The sequence below is a fragment of the Macaca mulatta genome, chromosome 6 (assembly GCF_049350105.2).
Source record: "Macaca mulatta isolate MMU2019108-1 chromosome 6, T2T-MMU8v2.0, whole genome shotgun sequence".
Lineage (NCBI taxonomy): Eukaryota > Metazoa > Chordata > Mammalia > Primates > Cercopithecidae > Macaca > Macaca mulatta.
In genome coordinates this window covers 146619517-146645640 of record NC_133411.1, presented here as the reverse complement: position 1 = coordinate 146645640, position 26124 = coordinate 146619517, and the positions used below count along the sequence as shown (strand labels likewise).

The 26124-nt window shown below is 39.0% G+C and overlaps 1 protein-coding gene across 18 annotated transcripts in view; it reads left to right on the top strand.

The window, feature by feature from the left end:
* Nucleotides 1-9468, top strand: part of LOC106998958 (uncharacterized) — a 113189-nt gene extending 103721 nt beyond the window's left edge. For all 18 annotated transcript variants that reach the window (XM_078005264.1, XM_078005255.1, XM_078005268.1 and 15 more), the window contains 2 exons: nt 1658-1826; nt 7201-9468. In XM_078005264.1, the coding sequence (XP_077861390.1) occupies nt 1658-1826; nt 7201-8040 (1009 nt within the window). In that variant the 3' untranslated portion in view covers nt 8041-9468. The remainder of the gene's footprint in view (nt 1-1657; nt 1827-7200) is intronic.
* Nucleotides 9469-26124: the final 16656 nt, after the last annotated feature.

The window sequence follows — 26124 nt, the reverse complement described above, 5'->3', positions numbered from 1 at the left end:
CCTGGCCCCTCCCTCCCGGCTACCCCTGCCACCTCTACTGTCTCCCTGCCCTGCACCTCCTCTTCCCACCCCCCTGGGCTAAGCAGGGGAGAAGTGGGCTGGGGGTAGCCTGGATGTGGGGCAAGTCCACTGTTTTCCTTGACGGCAAAAGCCCATTGAAGAAGAACCAGCCCAGCCTCCCCCTATCTTTTCCTGGAATATTTTTGGGGTTGGAACTCAAAAAGGAAAAAAAGAAAATTACATCAATGTTTTCTCAAAAAAAAGAAGGCCAAGGCGGAGCCCAGGAGTTCAAGACCAGCCTGGCCAACGTGGTGAAACCTCATCTCTACAAAAAATACAAATTTTTGTATTTAGCTGGTGTGTGGTGGCGCCACCTGTAGTCCCAGCTACTTGGGAGGCTGACGCATGAGAATTGCTTGAACCTGGGAGGCAGAGGTTGCCGTGAGCTGAGATTGCACCACTGCACTGCAGCCTGGATGACAGAGTGAGACTCTGTCTCAAAATAGAAAAAAGAAGATAACATTTGAAAACCAATATGAAACTTTTAATTTTTAATTTTTCACATTTAATATAAATTTTGGTGATCTTTAAATTTTATACACTTTTTTCTTATGTCAATGTTTATTTTTTAATTGACATGAAAATTATATGTATTTATAGTGTACACATGACGTTTTGATATATGTATACATGTGGAATGATTAAATCAAGCTAATTAACATATCCATCACCTTACATCCTTACCATATTTTTGTGATGAGAACTTTTAAAATCTATTGTCTTGGCAATTTTTAAGTACCCAATATGTAACATTTTTTATGGTCTAAATAAATTGAATTTATTTTTAATCCTTTGGATACTTACTGGCAATATGATACAAAGTTTGAGAAAAGCTTGTTAATAACCTGATTAGTGATTTGATAAAATTAAGGTAGAAAGAAAAATTGTATGGACTATATTGTAATTTAAAAATTATATATGTCTTCATCTTATTTTTTATCTAGACACTGCTGGCTCATCAACATTATATCCAGACATGTGCAATAATGCTTAAATTCAGTTGTCTTTGATATTCTGTCAACTTTTAGTTATACAAAAATCATAACTTTAGGTTAGGCATGGTGGCTCACACCTATAATCCCAGCACTTTGGGAGGTCAAGGTAGGAGGATTGCTTGAGGCCAGGAGTTCAAGCATGGGCAGCATAACAAAATTCTGTCTCTACAAAAAACAAACAAACACCAACCACAACTGTCCGGAGCTGCACGCCCCGGCCATAGCGAATAATAATTGAGGATTAAACGCCTGAGCTATATTCATTTCCACCCCACACCTTCTCCCTATCTTTGCCTTTTTTCCCCTGTACTAATACCTCATTAAAGATGGCGCTCTTCCTGCTTCTTCTTCACTCACTTTTCCCGCGCCCGGGAAAATTGTTACTTAATAGCGCAAGCGCAACATGATGTCTGACCGGAGAAACCGAAACTAACCTGGCCACGCCCTCGGCAATGAGATCATTTCCGCCTTAGCCCAACCCCTTCCCTTCCAAATGTATATAAGGCATTGCATTACCGCCATTAAACGAGACTTGATCAGAGCACTGTCTTGTCTCCATTTCTTGTGTCTCTTGTTCCCCAAATTCCCACCCCCTCCTCCAGGGCCTGCTCTGACTATCCCGCGGGCCGGGATACGTGGCGCCCGAACAGGGACCTGGAAACGAGGGACTCCGTGAGGAAGAGGACGCAAAAGGACGGTCGACCGCTAACGAAGACAAAAGGAGTCAAACTCTTCCGATCACCGCGGGAACCTGCCGCGTCAGAATCGAAGGTAAGTGACGCGTCCGAAATGGGACAAGAATTAAGCCAACATCAAATATATGTAGGACAATTAAAAGAGGCTTTAAAGATACGAGGAGTAAAGGTTAAAGGTAATGATTTGTTTAAATTTTTTGATTTTGTAAAAGACACTTGCCCTTGGTTCCCACAGGAAGGAACTATTGATATTAAAAGATGGCGTAGAGTAGGGGATTGTTTTCAGGACTATTATAATACTTTTGGGCCAGAAAAAATTCCTGTAACCGCCTTCTCTTATTGGAACCTCATTAGAGATTTAATAGATAAGAAGGAGGCCAATCCGCAAGTCATGGCTGCGGTCGCTCAGACAGAGCATATTTTAAAGGTTAGCTCCCGCTCTAACCTCACGAAGTCTCCGCAAGATACGGAGGAAGATCTCATTTCCCTCGAAAGTGATCATGAGGAAATCAAGTCTCCTTCTGTAACAGATAAAGAAATACCACATGAAAACAAACCAAAAAAATACCCAATTTTACAGATGCTTCAAAAGGAGGAGGAAATTAATAAGCCTAATCAATCGGATATAAATTGGGATGATTTAGAGGAAGAGGTGGCTAAATATCACAACCCTGATTTGCCTCCCTGTTCTTCATACCCACCCCCATATAATAAGATACATAATGAGGCTTCTGCGCCCATTGTTATGGCAGCAATAGATCCCAAAGAAGAATTAAAGCAAAAATTGCTCAACTAGAAGAACAGATTAAACTTGAAGAGTTACATCAATCATTGATAATTAGGCTCCAAAAGCTAAAAACAGGAAATGAAAAAATACCTAACTCAGACGCTATGGAGGGTTCCTTGCGCCCACTTCAGCGGCCTGGACAACATGTTCCAAGAGGGGGGCTAGTTGCTAGCCGACATAGAGAAGACTCCTCCCCCAAAGACGTTTTTCCGGTCACTGAAACCATAGATGAACAGGGACAGGCTTGGAGGCATCATACTGGATTTGATTTTACTATTATAAAAGAGTTAAAGACTGCTGCCTCTCAGTATGGGGCTACTGCTCCATATACTCTTGCTATAGTGGAATCTGTAGCTGAGAATTGGCTCACTCCTACAGACTGGAATACCTTAGTCAGGGCAGTTCTTTCTGGGGGAGACCACTTAATTTGGAAGTCAGAGTTCTTTGAAAATTGTAGAGATACAGCTAAAAGAAATCAACAGGCAGGAAACGGTTGGGATTTTGATATGTTAACTGGTTCAGGTAATTATGTAGACACTCAGGCCCAAATGCAATATGACCCTGGACTGTTCTCACAAATCCAGGCTGCTGCTACAAAGGCCTGGAGAAAACTTCCTGTTAAAGGAGATCCAGGGGCCTCGCTCACAGCGGTTAAACAAGGACCCGATGAGCCATTTTCAGACTTTGTGCATAGACTTATGACCACGGCAGGTAGAATCTTTGGAAATGCAGAAACGGGTGTAGATTATGTTAAACAGTTAGCTTATGAAAATGCTAACCCCGCCTGCCAAGCGGCAATCAGACCTTATCGAAAGAAAACAGATTTAACAGGATACATTCGCCTTTGTTCAGATATTGGGCCCTCATATCAACAAGGCCTAGCAATGGCCGCCGCTTTTAGCGGCCAAACAGTAAGAGATTTCCTCATTAACAAAGGTAAAGATAAAGGGGGATGTTTTAGATGCGGTAAAAGGGGACACTTTGCAAAAGATTGCTGTGAAAACCAAAATAAGAGTCCAGAAGCAAAAATCCCAGGCCTTTGCCCAAGGTGTAAAAGAGGAAGGCACTGGACAAACGAATGTAAATCTAAAACTGACATTCAAGGAAATCCTTTACCCCCCAGGCAGGGAAACGGGATGAGGGGCCAGCCTCAGGCCCCGAAACAAGCATATGGGGCAGTCAGCTTTGTTCCAGCCAGCAACAGCAATCCATTTCAAAACTTAGTAGAGCAACCCCAGGAAGTGCAGGATTGGACCTCAGTTCCACCTCCCACACAATACTAACACCTGAAATGGGACCGCAAACCTTAAATACCGGAATATATGGACCCTTACCACCTAACACTTTTGGGCTACTTTTAGGAAGAAGTAGTGTCACCATGAGAGGCTTACAAGTCCTCCCTGGAGTTATCGATAATGATTATGAAGGAGAAATTAAAATTATGGCCAGAGCTATTGATAGTATTATTACTGTCCCTCAAGGAGTTAGAATAGCTCAGTTACTCCTGCTACCTTTGGTTAAAACAGATAATAATATCCAATACTCTAATAGAAATATAAAAGGTTTCAGATCATCAGATATATATTGGGTGCAACCAATTACAAATCAAAAACCCTCTCTAACCTTATGGTTAGACGGGAAGGCATTCACTGGACTAATAGACACAGGGGCTGATGTAACTATCATTAAACAGGAAGATTGGCCCTCTCATTGGTCTACCACAGAAACTTTAACTCACTTGAGAGGAATTGGACAAAGCAGTAATCCTAAACAAAGTTCTAAATACCTAACATGGACAGATAAAGAAAACAATTCAGGCCTCATTAAGCCATTTGTCATCCCTTACCTACCTGTTAACCTTTGGGGGCGAGATCTACTCTCTCAAATGAAAATTATAATGTGTAGTCCAAATGATATAGTTACTGCACAAATGTTAGCTCAAGGATACACCCCTGGTAAAGGTCTTGGAAAAGGAGAGAACGGTATCCCACAGCCTATACTGGTTTCAGGACAACTTGATAAAAAGGGGTTTGGAAATTTTTAGCTCAGGCCACTGACATACCTGCACCCCAAAGGTGCACTGACCCCATTACTTGGAAGTCAGATGAGCCCGTTTGGGTTGATCAGTGGCCTTTACTCAATGATAAACTAAGTGCTGCCCAACAGTTAGTGCAGGAACAACTAGCAGCAGGACATATTGAGGAAAGTAATTCCCCTTGGAATACACCTATTTTTGTTATTAAAAAGAAGTCTGGTAAATGGAGACTCTTACAAGATTTAAGAGCAGTAAATATCACTATGATCCTTATGAGTGCCTTACAACCAGGATTGCCTTCACCGGTTGCGATTCCTCAAAAATATTTTAAAATCGTTATTTACCTTAAAGATTGCTTTTTTACAATTCCCCTTCACCCTGCTGACCAGAAAAGATTTGCCTTTAGTCTTCCATCTACAAATTTTAAACAACCAATGAAGCGCTATCAATGGAAAGTCTTACCTCAGGGTATGGCCAATAGTCCTACCTTGTGTCAAAAATATGTAGCTGCCGCTATAGAGCCAGTCAGAAAAACATGGGCACAAATGTATATTATACATTATATGGATGATATTTTAATAGCAGGAGAAATTGGCGAACAAGTCTTACAGTGCTTCGCCCAACTCAAACAAGAGTTAACAGCAGCCGGACTACAGATAGCCCCAGAAAAGGTACAATTACAAGATCCATACACTTATCTTGGTTTCCAGATTAATGGACCCAGAATCATTAATCAAAAGGCCGTTATACGTCGTGATCATTTAAAAACTTTAAATGATTTCCAAAAATTACTGGGAGACATAAATTGGCTTCGACCATACTTAAAGCTCACCACAGGAGAGTTAAAACCTCTTTTCGATATATTAAAAGGAGACTCTAACCCAAAATCCCCCAGGTCCATTACTAAAGAAGCATTAATAACACTCCAACAGGTAGAACATGCCATTGCAACACAATTTGTTACTGGTATTGATTATTCTCAGCCATTAATATTCCTTATTTTTAACACAACAATAACCCCTACTGGCCTATTTTGGCAGAACAATCCCATTATGTGGGTACACCTGCCCTCCTCCCCTAAAAAGGTTTTGTTGCCTTATTATGATGCCATAGCTGATCTAATTATCTTGGGAAGAGAAAACAGTAGAAAATACTTTGGAATAGAACCCTCTACCATTATACAGCCCTACACTCAATCACGCATCCATTGGCTGTTACAAAATACGGAAGCCTGGCCAATTGCTTGCGCTTCTTATACTGGCGCGATTGACAACCATTACCCACCTAACAAACTTATTCAATTTTGTAAACTTCATGCGTTTGTATTTCCCCATATTACCAGTAAAGAACCTCTCAATGACGCATTACTAATTTTCACTGATGGATCTTCCACAGGACTTGCCGCTTACACTTACAATAATGTAGTCGTTAAATTCCAGACTACTTATACATCAGCTCAGCTGGTCGAATTGCAAGCTATAATTGCAGCACTATCAGCTTTTCCTTGTCAGCCACTTAACATTTATACAGACAGCGCCTACCTGGCTCATTCAATACCCCTCTTAGAGACCGTGTCTCAAATTAAACATATTTCAGATACAGCTAACCTATTTTTACAATGTCAACAACTTATCCGAAAAAGGACTACTCCCTTTTTTCTTGGGCATATTAGAGCACATTCAGGATTACCGGGACCTCTAACACAAGGTAACGCAACAGCTGACACGGCAACAAAAACCATAGCCACAGTCACTACAGACAATTTGCAACAAGCGCAAAAAGCACATGCCTTACATCATTTAAACACCCAAACCTTAAGACTTATGTTTAAACTTACCAGAGAACAAGCTTGACAAATAGTTAAACAATGCGCCAACTGCATAACATATTTACCTGTTCCCCATCTAGGAGTTAACCCCCGAGGACTCATCCCCAACGAAATTTGGCAAATGGACGTTACTCACCACTTAGAATTCGGTCAACTAAAATATATCCATGTATGCATAGACACCTATAGTGGATTCATCAGTGCAACTCTCCAAACAGGAGAGGCCACCAAACATGTCATAGCTCATTTATTACACTGCTTTTCTATTTTAGGAATACCCAAACAAATCAAAACAGATAATGGCCCCGGTTATATATCCAAAACCTTCTTACAATTTTGTAATACCCTACAAATTAAACATACCACAGGCATTCCCTATAATCCCCAAGGACAAGGTATAGTAGAAAGAGCTCATCTGTCATTAAAAACTATTATCACAAAATTAAAAGGGGGGAGCTGGTACCCCGTGAAGGGTACCCCCAGAAACATACTCAATCATGCCCTGTTTATCCTTAATTTTTTAAATTTGGACAGTCATGGAAAATTGGCTGCCGACCGTTTCTGGCATCCTGAATCTCAAAAACAGTTTGCAATGGTAAAATGGAAAGATCCACTTGATAGTTCATGGCATGGCCCCGATCCAGTTTTAATTTGGGGAAGAGGCTCAGTATGCATCTTCTCACAAAAAAATGATGCAGCCAGATGGCTGCCTGAAAGATTGGTAAGACAAATAAATCATAACCATTGTCAGTCCAGGGAAGATAAATCTCCCTGAGAAGTTCTTCCTTTTTGTTTTTCAGAAAATGAAGCCTAACATGAAATTCCTTTGGAGAATAATCGCTCTATACAACATAGTGACAGTCTATGCAGGTTTTGGTGACCCTCGTAAGGCAAAAGAATTATTACGAAAACAATACGGCCAGCCTTGTGACTGCAGAGGGGGACAAATATCTGAACCTCCATCAGATAGAATCACCCAGGTGACCTGCACGGGCAAGACAGCTTACCTAATGCCAAACCAGTTATGGAAATGTAAGTCTACCCCAAGAGATACCTCACCTAGCGGGCCGCTCCTAGAATGCCCTTGTAGCCAATCTTCTGTACATAGTTCCTGTTATACCTCCTATCAACAATGCAAATCAGGCAATAGAACATATTATACGGCCACGTTACTAAAAACACAAACTGGAGGCATTAATGACGTACAAGTATTAGGATCCACTAATAAACTTGTACAATCTCCTTGTAACGGCCAAAAAGGAAAGCCTGTTTGTTGGAGCACTACTGCCCCCATTCACATTTCTGATGGAGGAGGCCCATTAGATATTACAAGAATTAAAACCGTCCAGAAAAAATTAGAAGAAATTCATAAAGCTCCATATCCTGAACTTCAATATCACCCTTTAGCCCTGCCTGAGCTTAGAGGTAATTTTAGGCTCGATGCCCAAACCTTTGATATCCTCAATGCTACTTACAATTTACTTCAAATGTCCAATACAAGCCTCGCCCACGATTGTTGGCTTTGTCTTAAAATGGGCCCCCCTATTCCTCTAGCCATACCTAACCTTTCATTGCCCTATGTCAATTACTCAAATGAATCCTTAGTAAATAATTCCTGTCCTATTACCCCCCACCCTTAGTTCAACCGATGGCGTTTTCTAATTCCTCTTGCCTCTTTTCACCATCATATAATAACACTAAAGAAATTGATTTAGGCTATGTTGTGTTTGGCAACTGTACTTCCATAATCAATGCCACCAACCCTTTGTGTGCTATAAATGGCTCGGTTTTCGTTTGTGGAAACAACATGGCATATATGTATCTACCTACAAATTGGACAGGGCTTTGTGTTCTGGCCACTCTTCTCCCCGACATTGATATCATCCCTGGAGATGAACCTATCCCCATCCCCGCTATTGAACATTTTATTTATAGACCGAAACGAGCCATACAATTTATTCCCTTGTTGGCTGGACTAGGAATCACCACTGCTTTTACTACAGGAGCCACAGGCCTAGGAGTCTCACTAACCCAATATACTAAATTATCCAATCAATTAATCTCAGATGTACAGACTTTATCCAGTACTATACAAGATTTACAAGACCAAGTAGACTCGTTAGCTGAAGTAGTTCTCCAAAATAGAAGAGGTCTAGATTTGTTAACGGCAGAACAGGGAGGGATATGTTTGGCTTTACAGGAAAAGTGCTGTTTTTACGCCAACAAATCCGGAATCGTCAGAGATAAGATAAAAACTTTGCAAGAAGAACTAGAAAAGCGCAGAAAAGGCCTGGCCGCCAATCCACTATGGACTGGACTCGATGGACTTCTCCCCTATCTCCTGCCATTTCTTGGTCCTTTACTCACTTTTCTACTCTTCCTCACTCTCGGGCCTATAATCCTTAATAAGCTTATGGCATTTGTCAGACAACAAATTGAGGCCTTCCAGGCCAAACCTATACAGGTCCATTATCATCGCCTTGAGATGACTGAAAATGGTGAGTCTTATTTACCTTAATAAGACCACCTCCCCTGTGTGCTGAACTGGACAGTCAATGATGGGTAAGAGGACACTATCTCCATCGGAGCCTAAGACAGGAGGGCCGCCCTTGCTGCTGCCTTATCCCATGACGGGCCTAGAAGGTGGGGGTGAGTTGACCCAACCTAAGACAGGTGCAGTTCCCGAGGGGTTTTCTTATCATAAAAATATAAAAAGGGGGACCTGTCCGGAGCTGCACGCCCCGGCCATAGCGAATAATAATTGAGGATTAAACGCCTGAGCTATATTCATTTCCACCCCACACCTTCTCCCTATCTTTGCCTTTTTTCCCCTGTACTAATACCTCATTAAAGATGGCGCTCTTCCTGCTTCTTCTTCACTCACTTTTCCCGCGCCCGGGAAAATTGTTACTTAATAGCGCAAGCGCAACATGATGTCTGACCGGAGAAACCGAAACTAACCTGGCCATGCCCTCGGCAATGAGATCATTTCCGCCTTAGCCCAACCCCTTCCTCTCCAAATGTATATAAGGCATTGCATTACCGCCATTAAACGAGACTTGATCAGAGCACTGTCTTGTCTCCATTTCTCGTGTCTCTTGTTCCCCAAATTCCCACCCCCTCCTCCAGGGCCTGCTCTGACTATCCCGCGGGCCGGGATACACAACAACTTAACCAGGTATGATTGGCATGTACCTCTGGTCCCAGCTACTCAGGAGGCTGAGGTGGGAGGATCCCTTTAGCCCAGGAGGTCAAGGCCACAGTGAGCCATAATTGCACGACTGTACTCCAGCCTGGGTGACAGTGAGACTCTGTCTCAAAAAAAAAAAAAAAATCATACTTTTATTCGTATTTTAAAATTTTCATCAAGACACATGAATTAAACATTTTATTTAACAGATTGTTTTATAATTTTTACATTTTTAGAGATATACTATGGGCTTTCATTTATACTCTGGCTGTGGACCTTGCAAATATTAGGCCTGGATTTGCTTACAAGTATCTTATTTGTTTGCTTTAGAGTTCAATTATTTTAAAGTAAGTGATGTTTTAAAATTTTTAGATGTAAGTACCATTGTTTAACAAAAACTTGGGAAATACCATGAGGGGAAAAATACTCTTAATATTGTCACTGTAATACCTCAATTTTAGCATTTTAAAGGATTATCTGCTTTAAAATGTGTCTTTAATTCATCCTTTTTCAAACTCCATTGCCATTCTAGTCATCCTAGTTTAAGCCACCATCATTTCTCACCTGGACTAAAGCAATAGTGTGTAGTTACTTGTCTCTCTACATTTTCTTTTACCTCCTTCCAATCATTTCTCCACACTGCATCAGAGTAGATTTTGAAAAAAAATATAAATGAGATCATGTTGCTTTTTCTTCGTCTAAAGCTTGTTGACAGTATCTAATTGCAGTTGTGGTAAAATCCAAATTATCTACTATTGCTTATGAAGTCTTATGTGATATCTGCCTCTCCAGTTTTCTGTCATATCTCTCGCCTTCCCCACATCTATTAAGTCCTTCCCAACGTTAGTTTTAGGGAGAAGTTTTAATAGAAGGCAGGATATCTTCTTCACTCTACAGGAAGAACTCTGTAGCTTGATTGTTAAATGGCAGCTAAAATAAATATTTTATTTTTGACAGTGCTTACTTTTATATCTATGTTATTATAGGATCCCACCTTCTCTTAACACTCTTTGATGATGGCTGGTTAAGTTTAAAGGGGTAAGGTAGAGGTAGGGGTGGGAATTGGCTACATAAATTAGAAAATATTTCAAAAATGCTACTGCTTTTATAATAAAAATCTATTTTTTTTTGGATAGAACATAGTTTAACAGGTTTCTTGCTGATGGACATAGATTGTTTCTAGTTCTCCAGTCCCATTTGAAATACCGCATTATAAACAATGACTTTCGTGGTCATTTCTAGGAAGTAACAGTCTGGGGTACACTGTTAAATATTAGCCCACACTCATTTCTTAAGGAAGTAACAGTCTGGGGTACACTGATGTTTGAGCGTGCCTGACACATCTTCATATCCAGACCTAATCAGTATGCTATGATGCCATGGCAGACAAATATGTCAGAGCATAAAAACCATTGAAATAACTTTTACTAGGATTTCATTTGGAATTTTGGAGTCAGTTAATTGTACAGAGTTCTTTCATCCTGTCATCTTTGGTTTTTCCTCAAAATGTAAGCCCATTCAGGCACTGTGCCCCTCCAGTACCATCTTGCCCATTTTGTTCAGAGCATCACATGTTGCTTTTCTGACGACCCTGATTCCTTTGCTGACTTAACTGAAAATGTATGTTCTCTCACAGTCCAGGCCTCACAGGACTGAATACAGTAGTCCTCCCTTATCCTTGAGGGATACGTTCCAGAATCCCCAGGGGATGCCTGAAATTGTGGATAGTGCTGAACCCTATGTACATAGTGTTTTTTTCTGGACAGTAATGGATGGGTCGCATATGCAGCATGGATATACTGGACAAAGAGGTGATTCATGCCCTAGGCAGGATGGAGCAGGATGGTGAGAAATTTCATTATGCTACTTGGAATGACAATTTAAAATTTACGAATTGTGTATTTCTTAGATTTTCTGTTTAACATTTTTGTACCATGGTTGATCCCAGGTAACTGAAATCATGGAAAGCAAAATCCTGGGGGAGGGGGGACTACTGTATATATATTCAGTTGAGCCTCATTCAAGGATTCTGTGTTTACGAATTTACCTACTCACTAAAATTTATTTGTAACTCCAAAATCAATACTCAGGACTTGCATGGTCATTTGTGGACATGTGCATAATGGTTCAAAATTTGAGTCACCTGATGACCCATTCCCAGTTGAGGTTGAACAAGGCAACATTGTCTTCTTACTTCAGTTCTCATACTATAAACAGTTGTCTTTCTGTGGTTGATTTAGCGCTGTTTTTTGTTTGTTTGTTTGTTTTGTTTTTTAACCTCTTTATGCTTTTTGTTGGTGATTTCACTGTTTAAGTGGCCCCCAAGTGTAGTACTGAAGTGCTTTCTAGTGTTCTTAAATGGTTGAAGGCTGTGATGTGTCTTATGGAGAAAGCATGTGTTCAGTCATGAGTTACAGTGCTGTTGCCATGAGTATATTAAGTAAAGTATCATTAAGCAGAAACACGTATAAAACAAGTTATATATTGATTGGTTGATGAACATGTTGTGACCAGAGGCTTACCAGGAACTTAGCCCTATATTTCCCCTAAGATCAGTGCTTCAGTATTTGCTAGTGCAGTGTTCACGACAGCTTTATAGAGACAACTACTGTAAATGACACTAATTTTCTTTATTTCTGGCTGTCTCTTGCTATTTTGATGACTTCTTTTCTATTTTGTGGAATTTCATTTCATTTGGGTGTGCACCTCTAACGTTTTACTTCAATGACATTTTATAACTCAGTTCATCATCTTCAACAAACATTAATGTAGTGCTTTTCTGCTTCTTAGGAAATTCTTCTTTATCCTGAGATCATGAGATTTTCTCCTATATAATCCTCTAAAAGCTTTTCAGTTTTTATTCTTACATTTAGGTTTATAATCTATTTGAAGTTGACTTTTTGGTTTAGTACCAGCTAGAAATATAACTTCATTTCGTTCTCACAGATATTTGATTGTCCTACTACCATTTATCGAAAAGACAGTCCTTGGCCCTACTGCTTCACCATGCCATCTCCATCATTTATCAAGCATCTGTATATGTGCAATGGACTGAATGTTTGTGTTCCCTCAAAACTCCTGTGTTGGAACCCTATTCCCAGTGCGATGGTATGTGGAGGTGGGGCCTTTGGAAAGTAATTAGGTCATGGGCGTGAAGCCCTCATGAAATAATGGGATTAGTGCCCTTATAAGAAGAGGCCAAAGCTGGGCATGGTGGCTCATGCTTATATAATCTTAGTGCTTTGGGAGGTTGAGGTGGGAGGATCACTGGAGCCAAGAGTTCTAGACAAGCCTAGGCAACATAGCAAGATCCTGTCTCTACAAAAAAATAAAAATAATAATAAAAAATAAAGCAGGGGCCCGAGAGCTAGAGAGCTTCTTTCCTCATGTGAGAAGCTGGCGACTGCAACCTGGAAGACAGCCCTCACCAGGAGAGGCCCTCGCCTGGAAGAGTGCCCCACCAAGCTGGCACTGATTTTAAATTTCCAGCCTCCAAAGCCTGTGGTACTTTGTTACAGCCGTCTGAACTGACTGAAACAATGTGTATACAGCTATTTCTGGCTGGCTGTTTTGTTCTGCTTGTCTTCTTGCCCACCCTTGCATCAGTATCTTACTATATTAATTAGTATATTTTATTAACCTTGATATCATAGACTAAGTCTTCCTAGCTTGTTTTTCTTCTCCAAGAAAAACCAAGTGCTATGGTTTGAATATTGTCCCCTTCAAAACACATGTTGAAATTTAACCCCAAATGGGCCTATAGTTTTCCTTTTGGGAAGATTTTCGGGAAAAACGGAATGCTTGCAGGGTGAATTAGTTACTATTGGCTGCATTTGGTAATTTACAGCAATAAAGAGATGAGCTCAAAAAAGAATTGGCTTATTTGCAAGCAGAAAAGGAATTTAATTATTTAAGTTGAAAGGAAATTAAGAGAGCACATAAATTCAGTAGTTGCACGTTTGGAAGATACAAATGATTCTCATTTCCAGTTGGTAAAAGAGAAAACTGAGGCCTTTGAATATTAAAGTCTGATAAAAATGCTTAGCTGCTTAAGCAAGGATCCCTTGAGGATGTGACCATACAGTCATTGTTAAAAACTTCTGGGTGAGTTAAAGTAGTGTTGATTAAGTCCTTTTAGCTTGACAAAATGGTCAAGTAAAAGGAAATAAGAATGCCATCAAACCTGGTAGGTTTAAGTATCTGAACTAACTTAAATGAGGGAGAATTGTTTTGAAAAGAATTGTAGGTGTGGTTATTACTACAGGCAGCAGACTAAAACAAAATAAATAAAAAGTCAAGTACGTTTTTGAGAAAGAACTGTACTTCAAAAATACCACAGCCTGGACTAAAATTGTCTATGACTGTTGGCCCCCAATTTCTACAGGAAGGAAGCATAAAGAGAAAGCTGCTCAGTTCTCAAGGAAGGCATATTTTTCAGTGCCTTCTTTAGCACGACCAAGGAGGATAATTGAAAAGCAATGACATCCTGCCAGAGAGAAGACCAAGGGCCATGGTGAACAATGGGTTGAGGAGTCCATTAGTATTAGTGAAACCAAGAGCTATTCAAGAAATACTCCCCCTCCCCCGAGTAGGAACTCCTTGTAATCATCTGCCCAGTGAGATTTTAGAATTGCATTTTCCATCCTTCTCTTTTCCAAATGGGAGGGTTTATTGGAATTATTCTGACCCTGTTCCACTATTGTATATTGTATATGTATTAGGGTGGGTGGAACAAATAACTTGTTATAAATTTGTAGGTATCTAGGTGAAAATCAACCTCATCTGGATCTGATGTAGAGATTAAGGTATTAGATCTTCAATTTAGAGCTCAAGTCAGTGACTTTATGGGACTTTAGAGGTTTTTTTCCTTGGGGAGGAGGTAAGTATATTTGTATGTGAGAGGGTACAGACTCTGACAGAAAATTGAGCAGAGCTAAAGGGCGAATTAGAGAACTAGAGGATAGCTCAGAAGATATTGTCCAGAATGCTTTGAAAAGAGACAAAAGGATGGAAACTATGGAATATAAATTAAGATATATGAAGGAAAAACTAAGAGAATTTATCATTCATTTAGTTGGAGTTACATAAGGAAAGGAGAGCAAGAATGGGGCAGAGGCAGTATTTGAAGATGAAATGGTTGCAAATATTTCAGAATGAATTAAAGAAGCCCAATAACCCCAAGTAGGATAAATAAAAAGAAATCTATCCAAGACACATTCTAGAAACTGCAGCAAATAACAGGCAAAGAGAAAAATATTAGAGACACCAGAGGAAAAAAGTAGATTACTTTCAAAAGAGCAACAGTTGTATTATCACTTGGCTGCTTAACGGCAAAAATAGATGCCAGGTGACATGGACTGGTATTTTAAAAGGGCTGACAAAATAGCTGCCAATCTAGAACTTACACTAAACAAAAAATATCTGTCAAGAATGAGGGCAAAAGAGACATTTTTCAGATAAACAAAAGCTGAGATAATTCATCTCTAGCTCATTTCAGGGAATTCTAAAGGATGCATACTTCAGACAGAAGGGAAGTGATCCCAGAGGCAAGAGCTGAGATCTAAGAAGGAAAGAAGAGCAGAGAAAGTGGAAAACATATGGGTAAACCTAAACAAAGACCTATTGTATAAAACAGTGACCATAATGTCCTGGTAGGTGTAAAAAATTAAAATCCTTAGCACAACAACAGTATAATCCAAGAGGGGGATAAATGGATTTTAAATGATCCTCGTGTCATCTAGGGTCAGGATAAAGATGTTTATTAATTTCAGTTTTGATAAATATGCATGTGATGATTTCTAATATAACTACTAAAAGAATAAAAACAGTATATTATTTCAAAACCAATAGATGAAGGAAAAGAGATGATAAAATACTCATTCTTTACAAGATGAGAATTAGAGATGCAGCAAGGATGATGTTAGATTTTCTGGATTTAGCAACCACGTGGGGATACTATTCCTAACTGATTTGGGAACAGGAAAAAGAAAAAGTGTGGAAGGAAGGTACTGAGTTCTGTTTGGGACAAGTTGAATTTGAGGTGCTTGAGGGACAGCCATTAAGTTTCCTCTTGGAACTAGGGCAGCAAGTTTTCCTTTTAAAACCATTTTTTGGTACCTTTTTGAGCTAAAGTGATTCTTAGCTCTTTCTGGATTTATGAATTTGCCGAACAATTCTGAGCTCCATTAGGCTGTGCTTTACCGATGTGCGTTTTTAACAGGTTTCCCAATAATAAGTTAGGGGAAAATTGTGAAATTGATGTCTCTGGAAGCCTTTGAAAATAAGATGCTTTTCTATTTTAAAAGATTTAAGTTTGCCTTCCTTCCGAGGGCTGGACTTCTCCAGGTGTCAGAGTCTTTCTTTTGATATTTAGGAATTTATTCTCTGCTCTTCTCTGCCATCTGGTGGCAAACGAATGGAACACTGCATTTGGAAGGAAAAGAGGGAATCTGAGCTTTTTATTTTAATTAATTTATTCATTTGGGGGGACAAGTGCAGATTTTTAAATATGCACATATAGCATAGTGGTGAAGCCTAGGCATTTAGTGCACCCATCACTGGCATAGTGAACATTGTACCTAACAGGTAATTTTTCAACCCTCACCCCCCTTTCACCTTCCCACATTTTGTAGTCTCCAATAGAAATTCGAGCTATTTTAAAATATGTAACTTGATGAAGAGAAGCAACCTATGGTTGTGTGTGTTTGTGAATCCAAACTTTGAAACCCTCAAACCACAGCAGTAGTTTTAGGGCACAGAAATTGTCTGTCTGTGGTATTTTCTTTATTCTTTACTCACTCTTCTCCTACCTTCATTGCCCTGCCTTACCATCTGGTATTTCTTTTCTTTCTTTTCTTTCTTCCCTCCCTTCTTCCCTCCCTCCCTCCCTCCTTTCTCTCTCTTTCTTTCTTTCTTTCTTTCTTTCTTTCTTTCTTTCTTTCTTTCTTTCTTTCTTTCTTTCTTTCTTTCTTTCTTTCTTTCTTTCTTTCTTTCTTTTTTTGACAGAGTCTCGCTCTGTCGCCCCGGCTGGACAATATAAACATATAATCTCTCTCCTGGTTGTAGTGGGGGATTAGGGGTGGGGAGAGAAGGATGGAAAGGGGAGAGAGGAATGGAAGAAGGGAGAGAGAGAGAGAGAGACAGACACGCATGGAAGAAAGCAGAAGAAATTTGAAGCATGAAAGGAACTAGACTCACGACTGTTGACTTCGAAGCTCGAGAAAACGGACCATGAACCAAGGAAGGTGGGTGGCCTCTAGAAAGACACAGATTCCCCCCGAGAGCCTTCAGAAGGAAATGCAGCCCCGCTGAAATTTTAATTTTACCCACTGAAGCCTGTGTCAGACTTCTGGCCTACAGAACTGTAAAATAATAAATAATCTTGTTTTACTTTACCAGTTTTGCGATGATTTGTTATGGCAATGGTGGAAAACTGATACAAAGCTCCACCTTGTGTTAATGAGTTCGGAACCTCCACTGGGAGAAGTGCAGAGCTAGCTTGACTTTGGGCTAGTGGTAAACTTAGGGAACTTGAGGTAGAGAGATAATAAACTTGTTTCTTTGGCAAATTTAATATTTCTTCTTTCCAGGTTATATTGTGACCATCAAGTGCCCATCTACCCTATTATTTTACCCTCCTTTTTTTTCTACGTTATGTAGCTGCCTTTTTCCCTCCATTTTTCCTAGACTAAATGCAGGAGCTTGTGATTATTTTACAAATATTGATTGAATGCCTATCACATACAGGGTTATTCATGGTCCCTGACATGAAAAGGTTAATAATTAAGTGGGGACAAATGACAACAAACACTAAATAATGTTTGTTTCCCCACAAGTTATCATTTAGTGGGGAAAACAGAGAAGTAACAAAACCAAACATTTTCTCTCTAGCATTATCAATTTCTCCATCTGTATTGATTGATTCTCATCCCATCTTAGAAAAACAAACTCTGTATTTATTCCTTATGCCTCTGTAACCGGTACCCCATTTCTCTGCAATTACAACAAAAGTTTGATTCCACTTCCTCAGTTCTCATTCCCTCTTAGCTTACCCTAATTACCTTTCTCCATCACTGCACTAAACATTTGTTCATCAAGGTCACTAATGACCTCTATGCTACCTAATCTAGTGGTCTCTATTCTAATCAGCTCATCTCTCAGCAGTATTTGTTCTAGGTGATCCCTCCCTTATTTTTTTTAAACAGCTTTATTGAGATAATTTACATACCATACAATTCACCTGTTTAAACTGTATAGTTCATTGTTTTTAGTTTATTCACAGGGTTTTGCAACCATCACTACAATCTAATTTTAGAACATTTTTGTCCTCCCTAAATGAACTCTGTGCCCATTAACCATCACTCCTCATTTCTCCCTCCTTTTCTTCCCCTAACCCCATGCAACCATTAATCTACTTTCCGTTTCCATTGATTTCCCTATTTTGGACATTACATATAAATGGAATCATACAATATGTGATCTTTTGTGACTAGCTTCTTTCAGTTAGCATAATGTATTCAAGGTTCACCTATGTTGTACCATGTATTAATACTTTATTCCTTTTATTGCCAAATGATATTCCATATTTATTAGTTGATAGGCATTTGGGTTATTTCCACTTTTTGGCTATTATGAATAATGCTGCTATGAACATTTGCATACATACTTGTGTGGGAACATGTGTTTTCATTTTTCTTGGCTATATATCTGGGAGTGAGGTTGCTAGGTCATATGGTAACTGAATGTTTGAGGAACTACCGAACTGTTTTCCACAGTGGCTACACAACTATTCACAATAGCAAAGACATGGAATCAACCTAGATGCCCATCCGTGGTGGACTGGATAAAGAAAATGTGGTGTGTATACACCATGCAATACTATGCAGCCGTAAAATAACAACAAAATCATGTCCTTTGCAACAACATGGATGCAGCTGGAGGCCATTATCCTAAGCAAATTAGGCAGATACATAAACCAAATACTGTTTGTTCTTCCTTATAAGTGGGACCTAAACATTAAGTACACATGAACACAAAGAAGGGGCCTACTTGAATGGGGAGAGTGGAAGGAGAGTGAGGGTTGAAAACCACCTATCCGGTACTATGCTCACTACCTGGGTGATGAAATTATTTGTACATTGTACCCCAGCGACAGGCAGTTTACCAATGTAACAAACCTGCATGTACATCCTGAACCTAAAATAAAAGTGGAAAAAGTAAAACCAAAAACCAAAAACCCCAAGTGGCAATACCATTTTTACATTTTCACCAAGCAATGTATGAGTGTTCCAGTTTCCCCACATCTTCACTAACACTTGTTATTGTCTGCCTTTTTCCTCTCTCCCTCATTACTGGCCATCCTCTCTCCCTCATTACTGAAATACTTTCTTGCCTTGGCTTCCAAGATGTTACATTCGCCTAGTTTTTCTCCTACCTCACTTGCTGCTTTGTCTGAGTCTCATCTGTATGTTTACCTCATCTTCCTGCTCATCTTCCTCTTCTTTCTCCTCCTTGTTCTTATTTTCTTCCACCAAACTTCTAAATGTCGGAGTGCCCCTGGGTTCTGTCTGGAAACATCTTTCTATCTACACACTCTTACTATGTGATATTATCTCATGTCTTTACTACATGAAAATTACTTCCAAATTTGTATTTTTAATCCTAACCCTGATATCCAACTGTTTACTTAACAACTCTTCTTAGATCATCTAGTAGGGATTTCAGATTTAACATATCCAAAACAGAACTCATGGTTTTCAACCATGGACCTGCCTCCTCTTCGTCTTCTAAATTTTGGTAAATGGAGTTGCTCTATACCCAGTTGCACAAGCAAGAAGGCTGTGAGCTATTCTCGATTACTCTTTCTCTTACGCCCTATATCAAGTCCATCAGAAAATACCTTTTGACCCTGCGACCCTAATGCCTTTCAGAGTCTCACTCTGTCGCCCAAGCTGGAGTGCAGTGGTGTGATCTTGGCTCACCGCAACCTCCATGTCCCGGGTTCAAGCGATTCCTGCTTTAGCCTCCTGAGTAACTGGGACTACAGGCATGTGCCACCACACCTGGCTAATTTTTGTATTTTTATTAGAGATGGGGTTTTGCCATGTTTGCCACCCAGGCTGGTCTCAAACTCCTGACCTCATGTGATCTGCCTGCCTTGGCCTCCCAAAGTAGTGGGATTACAAGTATGAGCCACCACGCCGGCCTCCAGTGTATTTGAATTCATTCACTTCTTTTTCTGTTTTCTACTACCAGCCTAGTCCCAGCCATCATTATCGCCTCCTTGAACTGCTGTGGTAGACTCCTACTGATTACCCTGCTCTCTATTCTACAGTCCAGAATTCTTATAGCAGCCAGTCATCTTTTAAATTTTAAGATATCACATCATTGGAAATGCTTTCATTTTCCAATGAAAGAAAAGGAAGAGGTATTAGATTATTTAAATGAAATTTCAGTTGTGGTTCATTTTAAAATGGTTATAAAAACTGTTTTAAGTTTTCAACCACTTATGAATAAAGCTTCTTGTGGATGGTGAATATAAAAAATGGAAAAGACTATCATTAAAAAGTTTTGATCAGGAATTGTATATGGCCATTGCAAGTATGAAACCTGTTCTTTTCTTTCTTTTCCCTTCTTTTCTTTCCTACTTTCATTTTTTTTCTAAATAATTCAGTAAAAAACCCATTAGGCAGGGCTGAGCAAGATAGACGTATGCATTGGATGGTGCTGGGGGCAGCCCGGCATGGGGTATCAGAACTCGTGTGGAGTGGGAAGGGGTCTGTGACGGGGAGGGTTGTAACAGCCCATGTGGTGGTTGGAACTTGAGAGAGGTGAGGAGGTTTTCTACATAGGAGGGTGGTAACAGCAGAAACCTGGCACGGGGTGTTGGGGCTTGAACCAGGTGAGGAAGGCACCTAGATTTTGGGATGGAGTTCGTAGCTCAGTGATAAATGTTAGAGCCTAAGTGGGGTGAGGAAGATACTTGCTGGCTTGGCACCATGTGTCAGAGCTTGATTGGGGTGGAGAGAGAATCTCTGCAGAGGGATGGTTGTGGCCTGGCATGGGGCATTGAGGCACAGCAAGGTGGGGAAGGCATCTACATAGGAGAGGCCTGTGACAGTAGTGATGCGCCAGCGCAGTGTATGAGAGTCTGAGCAGGGAAGCGGGCCATCTTTGTGAAGGGGTGGTAGCAGGAAGGGAAATTGGTTATACATAGGCAAGACTGAGCCAATAAGTAAATATATTGAGGAAAATGGGAGCCAAGTTTTCCACTGTCAGAGAAGAGAGTTATAAATATGCAAAAGAAAAAAAACTGGAATAAGCTTTGTGGTATTGGATTGGAATTGAGGTACTGGTGTGAACTCATGGTTAAATAGATTGATGTAGAAATAAATATAGATGTAAATGTGTGAATTACATACATTAATGTCTGTGTATACATAATGTGCCATGGGTATGTATATATACATATATCCCCAGCTTTGTCTTCGGGCAGCAATACCCCGACAGCAGTGTGCCATATCTAGTGCCAATAGTTGATTTCTAAGTACCATTCTCCACTAAAAGGAACCAAGATTTCTTGAAATTGCTGATTCCAGGATAGAGCAGGGAAAGTTCAAGATGAGCCTAAAATATCTTGTCAGGCCAGAAAGTAAAACGTGCTCAAAGAATTATGGAGACATGTCAAAAGAACACAGAAGTCAGTTTGAATGAATTCTCAGTGGCCAAATCTGACATACTTTGGGTGCCAAAATAAATAATAGGAGTAGAAGATTACAACCCATGGAATAAAAACAAGAATTCATAAGTCCATATGGATATAAATAAATGAATAAATAATTGGGGAGAAGAGATCTAGTAAGTGTAGATGTAATGCTTGAGTAGGAAAATCACCATTTATAAATGATCATGGATTTATAAATGATTGTAGATTCAGCCAAGAATCATCAATGAATATTAAAAATTAGTGAATGGAAGTTTGATAAGGAAAGGGATATTATGTAGTTTCAAAATACCTCCACACAAATTTAGTACTTACAAAGTGGAACAAAAGCAACTTCAGAGTGGAAAATCTGGCAGACACTGCCTTAATTGAGTGATTAAAATTAACAGTAATGGGACAAAAAGAAATCATGTGCTACCTGATAGGTTGCCTTGTCACTTCTGTGACATTCTTGTCAAAATATATAATCTTAGTCTAATTATGAGGAAATATTAGACAAATTCAAATTGAGGTACATTATACAAAGTAACTAACCTATAAGTCTGCAATCTTCAAAAGAGTCAGGTTCAACAAAGGCAAGGAGACTTAAGAGGCATGACAACCAAAAGCAGAGCGTGATTCTGGACTAGATCCATTCACATTATTCGGACAATTGTCAAAACTTGAATGGAGATTGTGGGTTCGTTGGTAGTGATGGATCAATGTTAATTTCCTAATTGTGATGGTTATATTGTGGTTACGTAGGAGAATGTCCTTGTTCACTGCAATTATACACTAAAGTCTTAGTGTACTGGGGCATCATGTTAGCGATTTACTCTCTACTGTTTCAGGAAAAATGTTATTTGCACTACTATTGTTGCAACTCTATTGTAAGTTTGGAATTATTTCATATTACAAAGAAAAAAGTAATTTTTAAATTAGTAAGCTAAAGGTTTTTGTTAAAATAACATTAAGTATCAAGTATATCTAAATATCTTAAATATGGATATTTCTTAAATATTAAATATCTTCTGTATCGAATGTTTTAGCAAGTTCCTTGTAAATAACACCACATTCTTTCCACTTTACAACTGTGTATTATATAAATATTTTTTTCTGTGTGCACCATGACATTAAAAAGGCTGTGGGACATTAATTTAGACAAAGGGTGCCATATGTGCAAAGGCCTGGAGCTCAGAGAGCATGTCTTTTAGGAGAATTGCAAGCAGTTAAGCATATCTGGAAAGTGGAATTGGTGGTGGGGTGGTTGTCAAGGGAAAAGCCATCTAGCAACCTCAGCTGGATGGTGGTGCCATTCCCTGATCTAGGGGGTCACTTATATGGCCCTAAAACTGATGGCACAACATTAGGGAGGGTGTACCCCAACTAGTAAAGCAACCACTTGTCTAGAAACTTTTCCCAAGATGCTTCCTGACATCAGAGTTCAAACACAAATTGCCCTAAACTTGTGCCTGTAAGAGGGAGACCTCAGAAATGTGAAGAGGGATAGAAAAGGTGGCTGGCCTCTGTCATATCTATTATACTATCAAGTAGTTTAGCAAAAAGGACACATTACAATAGACACATGTGATAGGATAATTGTTTAGTGCTCAATAGAATAAGGCTTTAATTGTTGATAATAAAAATAATATATGTCCATTATAGAAAATGTGTCAAAGTAAAAGAAGAAAATAACAGTCATCCATAAATCTACCATCTGGATAGAATCACTGAACCATTATGGCATATTTCCTGACAGTGGTATATAATGTGTTTCTTTGTTATGAAGATTTTCAAACATATAAAAGTTAAAAGTTAAATACAATGAGTACCCATATACCTTCCTCCTAGAGTCAGTAATTATATATACTTTGCCATATTTGCTTAATCTCGTGTGTGTGTGTGTGTGTGTGTGTATGTGTATGGGTGTGTGTGTGTAGATTTTTCTGTTAATACCCTGTGTTGTTCAATGTTCTTTTTTAAATCTCTGCTGATTATTTTTTTTAATTTTTATTTTTTGTGGGTACCTAGGTGTATATGTTTGTGGGATACATGAAATATGTTGATACAAGCATGCAGTGGGTAATAATCACCTCAGGGTAAATAGGGTGTCTGTCACCTCAAGCATTTATCCTTTGTGTTAGAAACAATCCAATTACACTTTTTTAGTTATTTTTAAATGTACAATTAAATTATTATTGACTATAGTCACCCTGTTATGCTATCGAATACTAGCTTTTACTTATTCTAACTCTTTTTGTACCCATTAGCCATCTTATTTATTTTTTAGACGGAGTCTTGCTCTGTTGTGCAGGCTGGAGTGCAGTGGTGCAATCTCGGCTCCAGACATGATTAACTGCTTGCAACGTCTGCCTCCCGGGTTGAAGTGGTTCTCATGCCTCAGCCTCCCACGTAGCTGGGCTTACAGGCACTCGCCACCACACCCAGATAATTTTTGTATTTTTGGTAGAGACGGGGTTTCACCATATTGGTCAGGCTGGTCTCAAATTCCTGACCTCAGGCGATCTGCCCTCCTTGGCCTCCCAAAGTGCTGGGATTACAGGCGTGAGCCACTGCGCCTGGCCCCTTTAGCCATCTTCACTGCCTCTCCGCTAGTACCTTTCTCAGGCTCTCTATCTCCATGAATTCAATTGTTTTAATTTTTAGCTCCTACAAATAAGTGAGAACATCCAAAGTTTGTCTTTCTATGTCTGGCTTGTTTCACTTAACATAATGACCTCCAGTTCGATCCATATTTTTGCAAATGACAGGATCTCATTCTTTTTTATGGATGAATTTTCTGTATCCATTCATTTGTCGATGGACACTTAGGTCGCTTCCAGGTCTTGGCTATTGTGGATAGTGCTGTAATAAACATGGTAGTGCAGATGTCTCTTTGATATACTGATTTTCTTTCTTTTGGGTTTATACCTAATAATGATATTGCTGGATCCTATGGTAGCTTTATTTTTAGTTTTTTGAAGAACCTCCATCGTGGTCGTACTAATTTACATTTCTACCCACAGTGTACGAGGGTTCTCTTTACTCCACATCCTTGCCAACGTTTGTTATTGCCTGTCTTTGGATAAAAGCCATCTTAAATGGAATGAGTTATCTCATTGTAGTTTTGATCTGCATTCCTCTGACGATCAGGGATGTTGAGCACCTTTTCATATACCTGTTTGTCATTTTTATGTCTTCTTTTGAGAAATGTCTATTGAGATTTTTTATCCATTTATTAATCGGATTGTTAGATTTTTTCCTAGAGCTGTTTGAGCTCCTTACATATTCTGGTTATTAATCTCTTGTCAGATAAGTAGTTTGTAAATATTTTTTCCCATTCTCTGTGTTGTCTCTTTACTTTGTTGATTGTTTTCGTTGCTGTGCAGAAGCTTTTTAACTTGATGTGATCCCATTTGACCATTTTCACTTTGTTCACCTGTGCTTGTGAGGTATTACTCAAGAAATCTTTGCCCACTCTAATGTCCTGGAGAGTTTTCACAATGTTTTCTTTCAGTAGTTTCATAGTTTGAAGTCTTAGATTTAAATCTTTAATCCATTTTTCTTTGATTTTTGTATATGGTGAGAGATAGGGGTCTAGTTTCATTCTTCTGCATATGGATATCCAGTTTTCCCAGCACATTTGTTGAATACTCTATCCTTTCCCCAATGTGTGTTCCTGGTATCCATGTTGAAAATGAGTTCACTGTAGATGTATGGATTTGTTTTTGGCTTCTTTCTTCTATTCCATTGGTCTATGTGTCTGTTTTTATGTCAGTACCATGCTGTTTTGGTTACCTTGACTCTGTAGTATAATTTGAAGTCAGGTAATGCAATTCCTCCAGTTTTGTTCTTTTTGCTCAGAATAGTTTTGGCTATTCTGTTTTTTTTTTTTTTTTTTTTTTTTTTTGTGGTTCCATTTAAATTTTAGGATTGTATTTCCTATTTCTGTGAAGAATGTCATTGTATTTTGATAGGAATTGCATTGACTCTGTAGATTGCTTTGGGTAGTATGGATATTTTAACAATATTGATTCATCCAATCCATGAACATGGACTATCTTTCCATTTTTTTTGTGTGTCCTCTTCAATTTCTTGCATCATTGTTTTATAGTATTCATTGTAGAGATCTTTTGCTTCTTTGGTTAATTCCTAGGTATTTAATTTTATTTGTAGCTATTATAAGTGGGATTACTTTATTGATTCCTTTTTCAGATTGTTTGCTGTTGGCATATAGAAATGATACTGATTTTTGTTTTTGATTTTGTATCCTGCAACTTTATGAATGATTTTATCAGTTCCAACAGTTTTTTTTTGGTGGAGTCTTTAGATTTTTCCAAATATAAGATCATGTCATCTGCAAACAAGGATAATCTGACTTCTTCATTTACAATTTAGATGCCCTTTATTTCTTTCTTTTGTCTGATCTCTCTAGTTAGGACTTCCAGTACTATACTGAATAACAGTATAGTATTCAACAGTATAGTATTCAGTATAGTAGTGAGTATTCAGTATAGTAGTGAGCATCCTTTTTGTGTTCCAGATCTTAGAGGAAAGATTTTCAGGTTTCCCCATTACGTATGATACTAGCTGTGAGTCTATTATATGTGGGTTTTATTATGTTGAGGTACACATTGTTAGGTTATTTATTTGAAGTTTTTCTTCTTCTTCTTCAATGTAGACACTTGTAGCCATAAAATTCCCTCTTAGTACTGCTCTCACTGTCACCCATAGGTTTTGGTATGTTGTGTTTCCATTACCATTTGTTTCAAAAATTTTTTCAATTTTTTTTCTTTCTTCACTGACCACTGGTCATTCAGGAGCATATTGTTT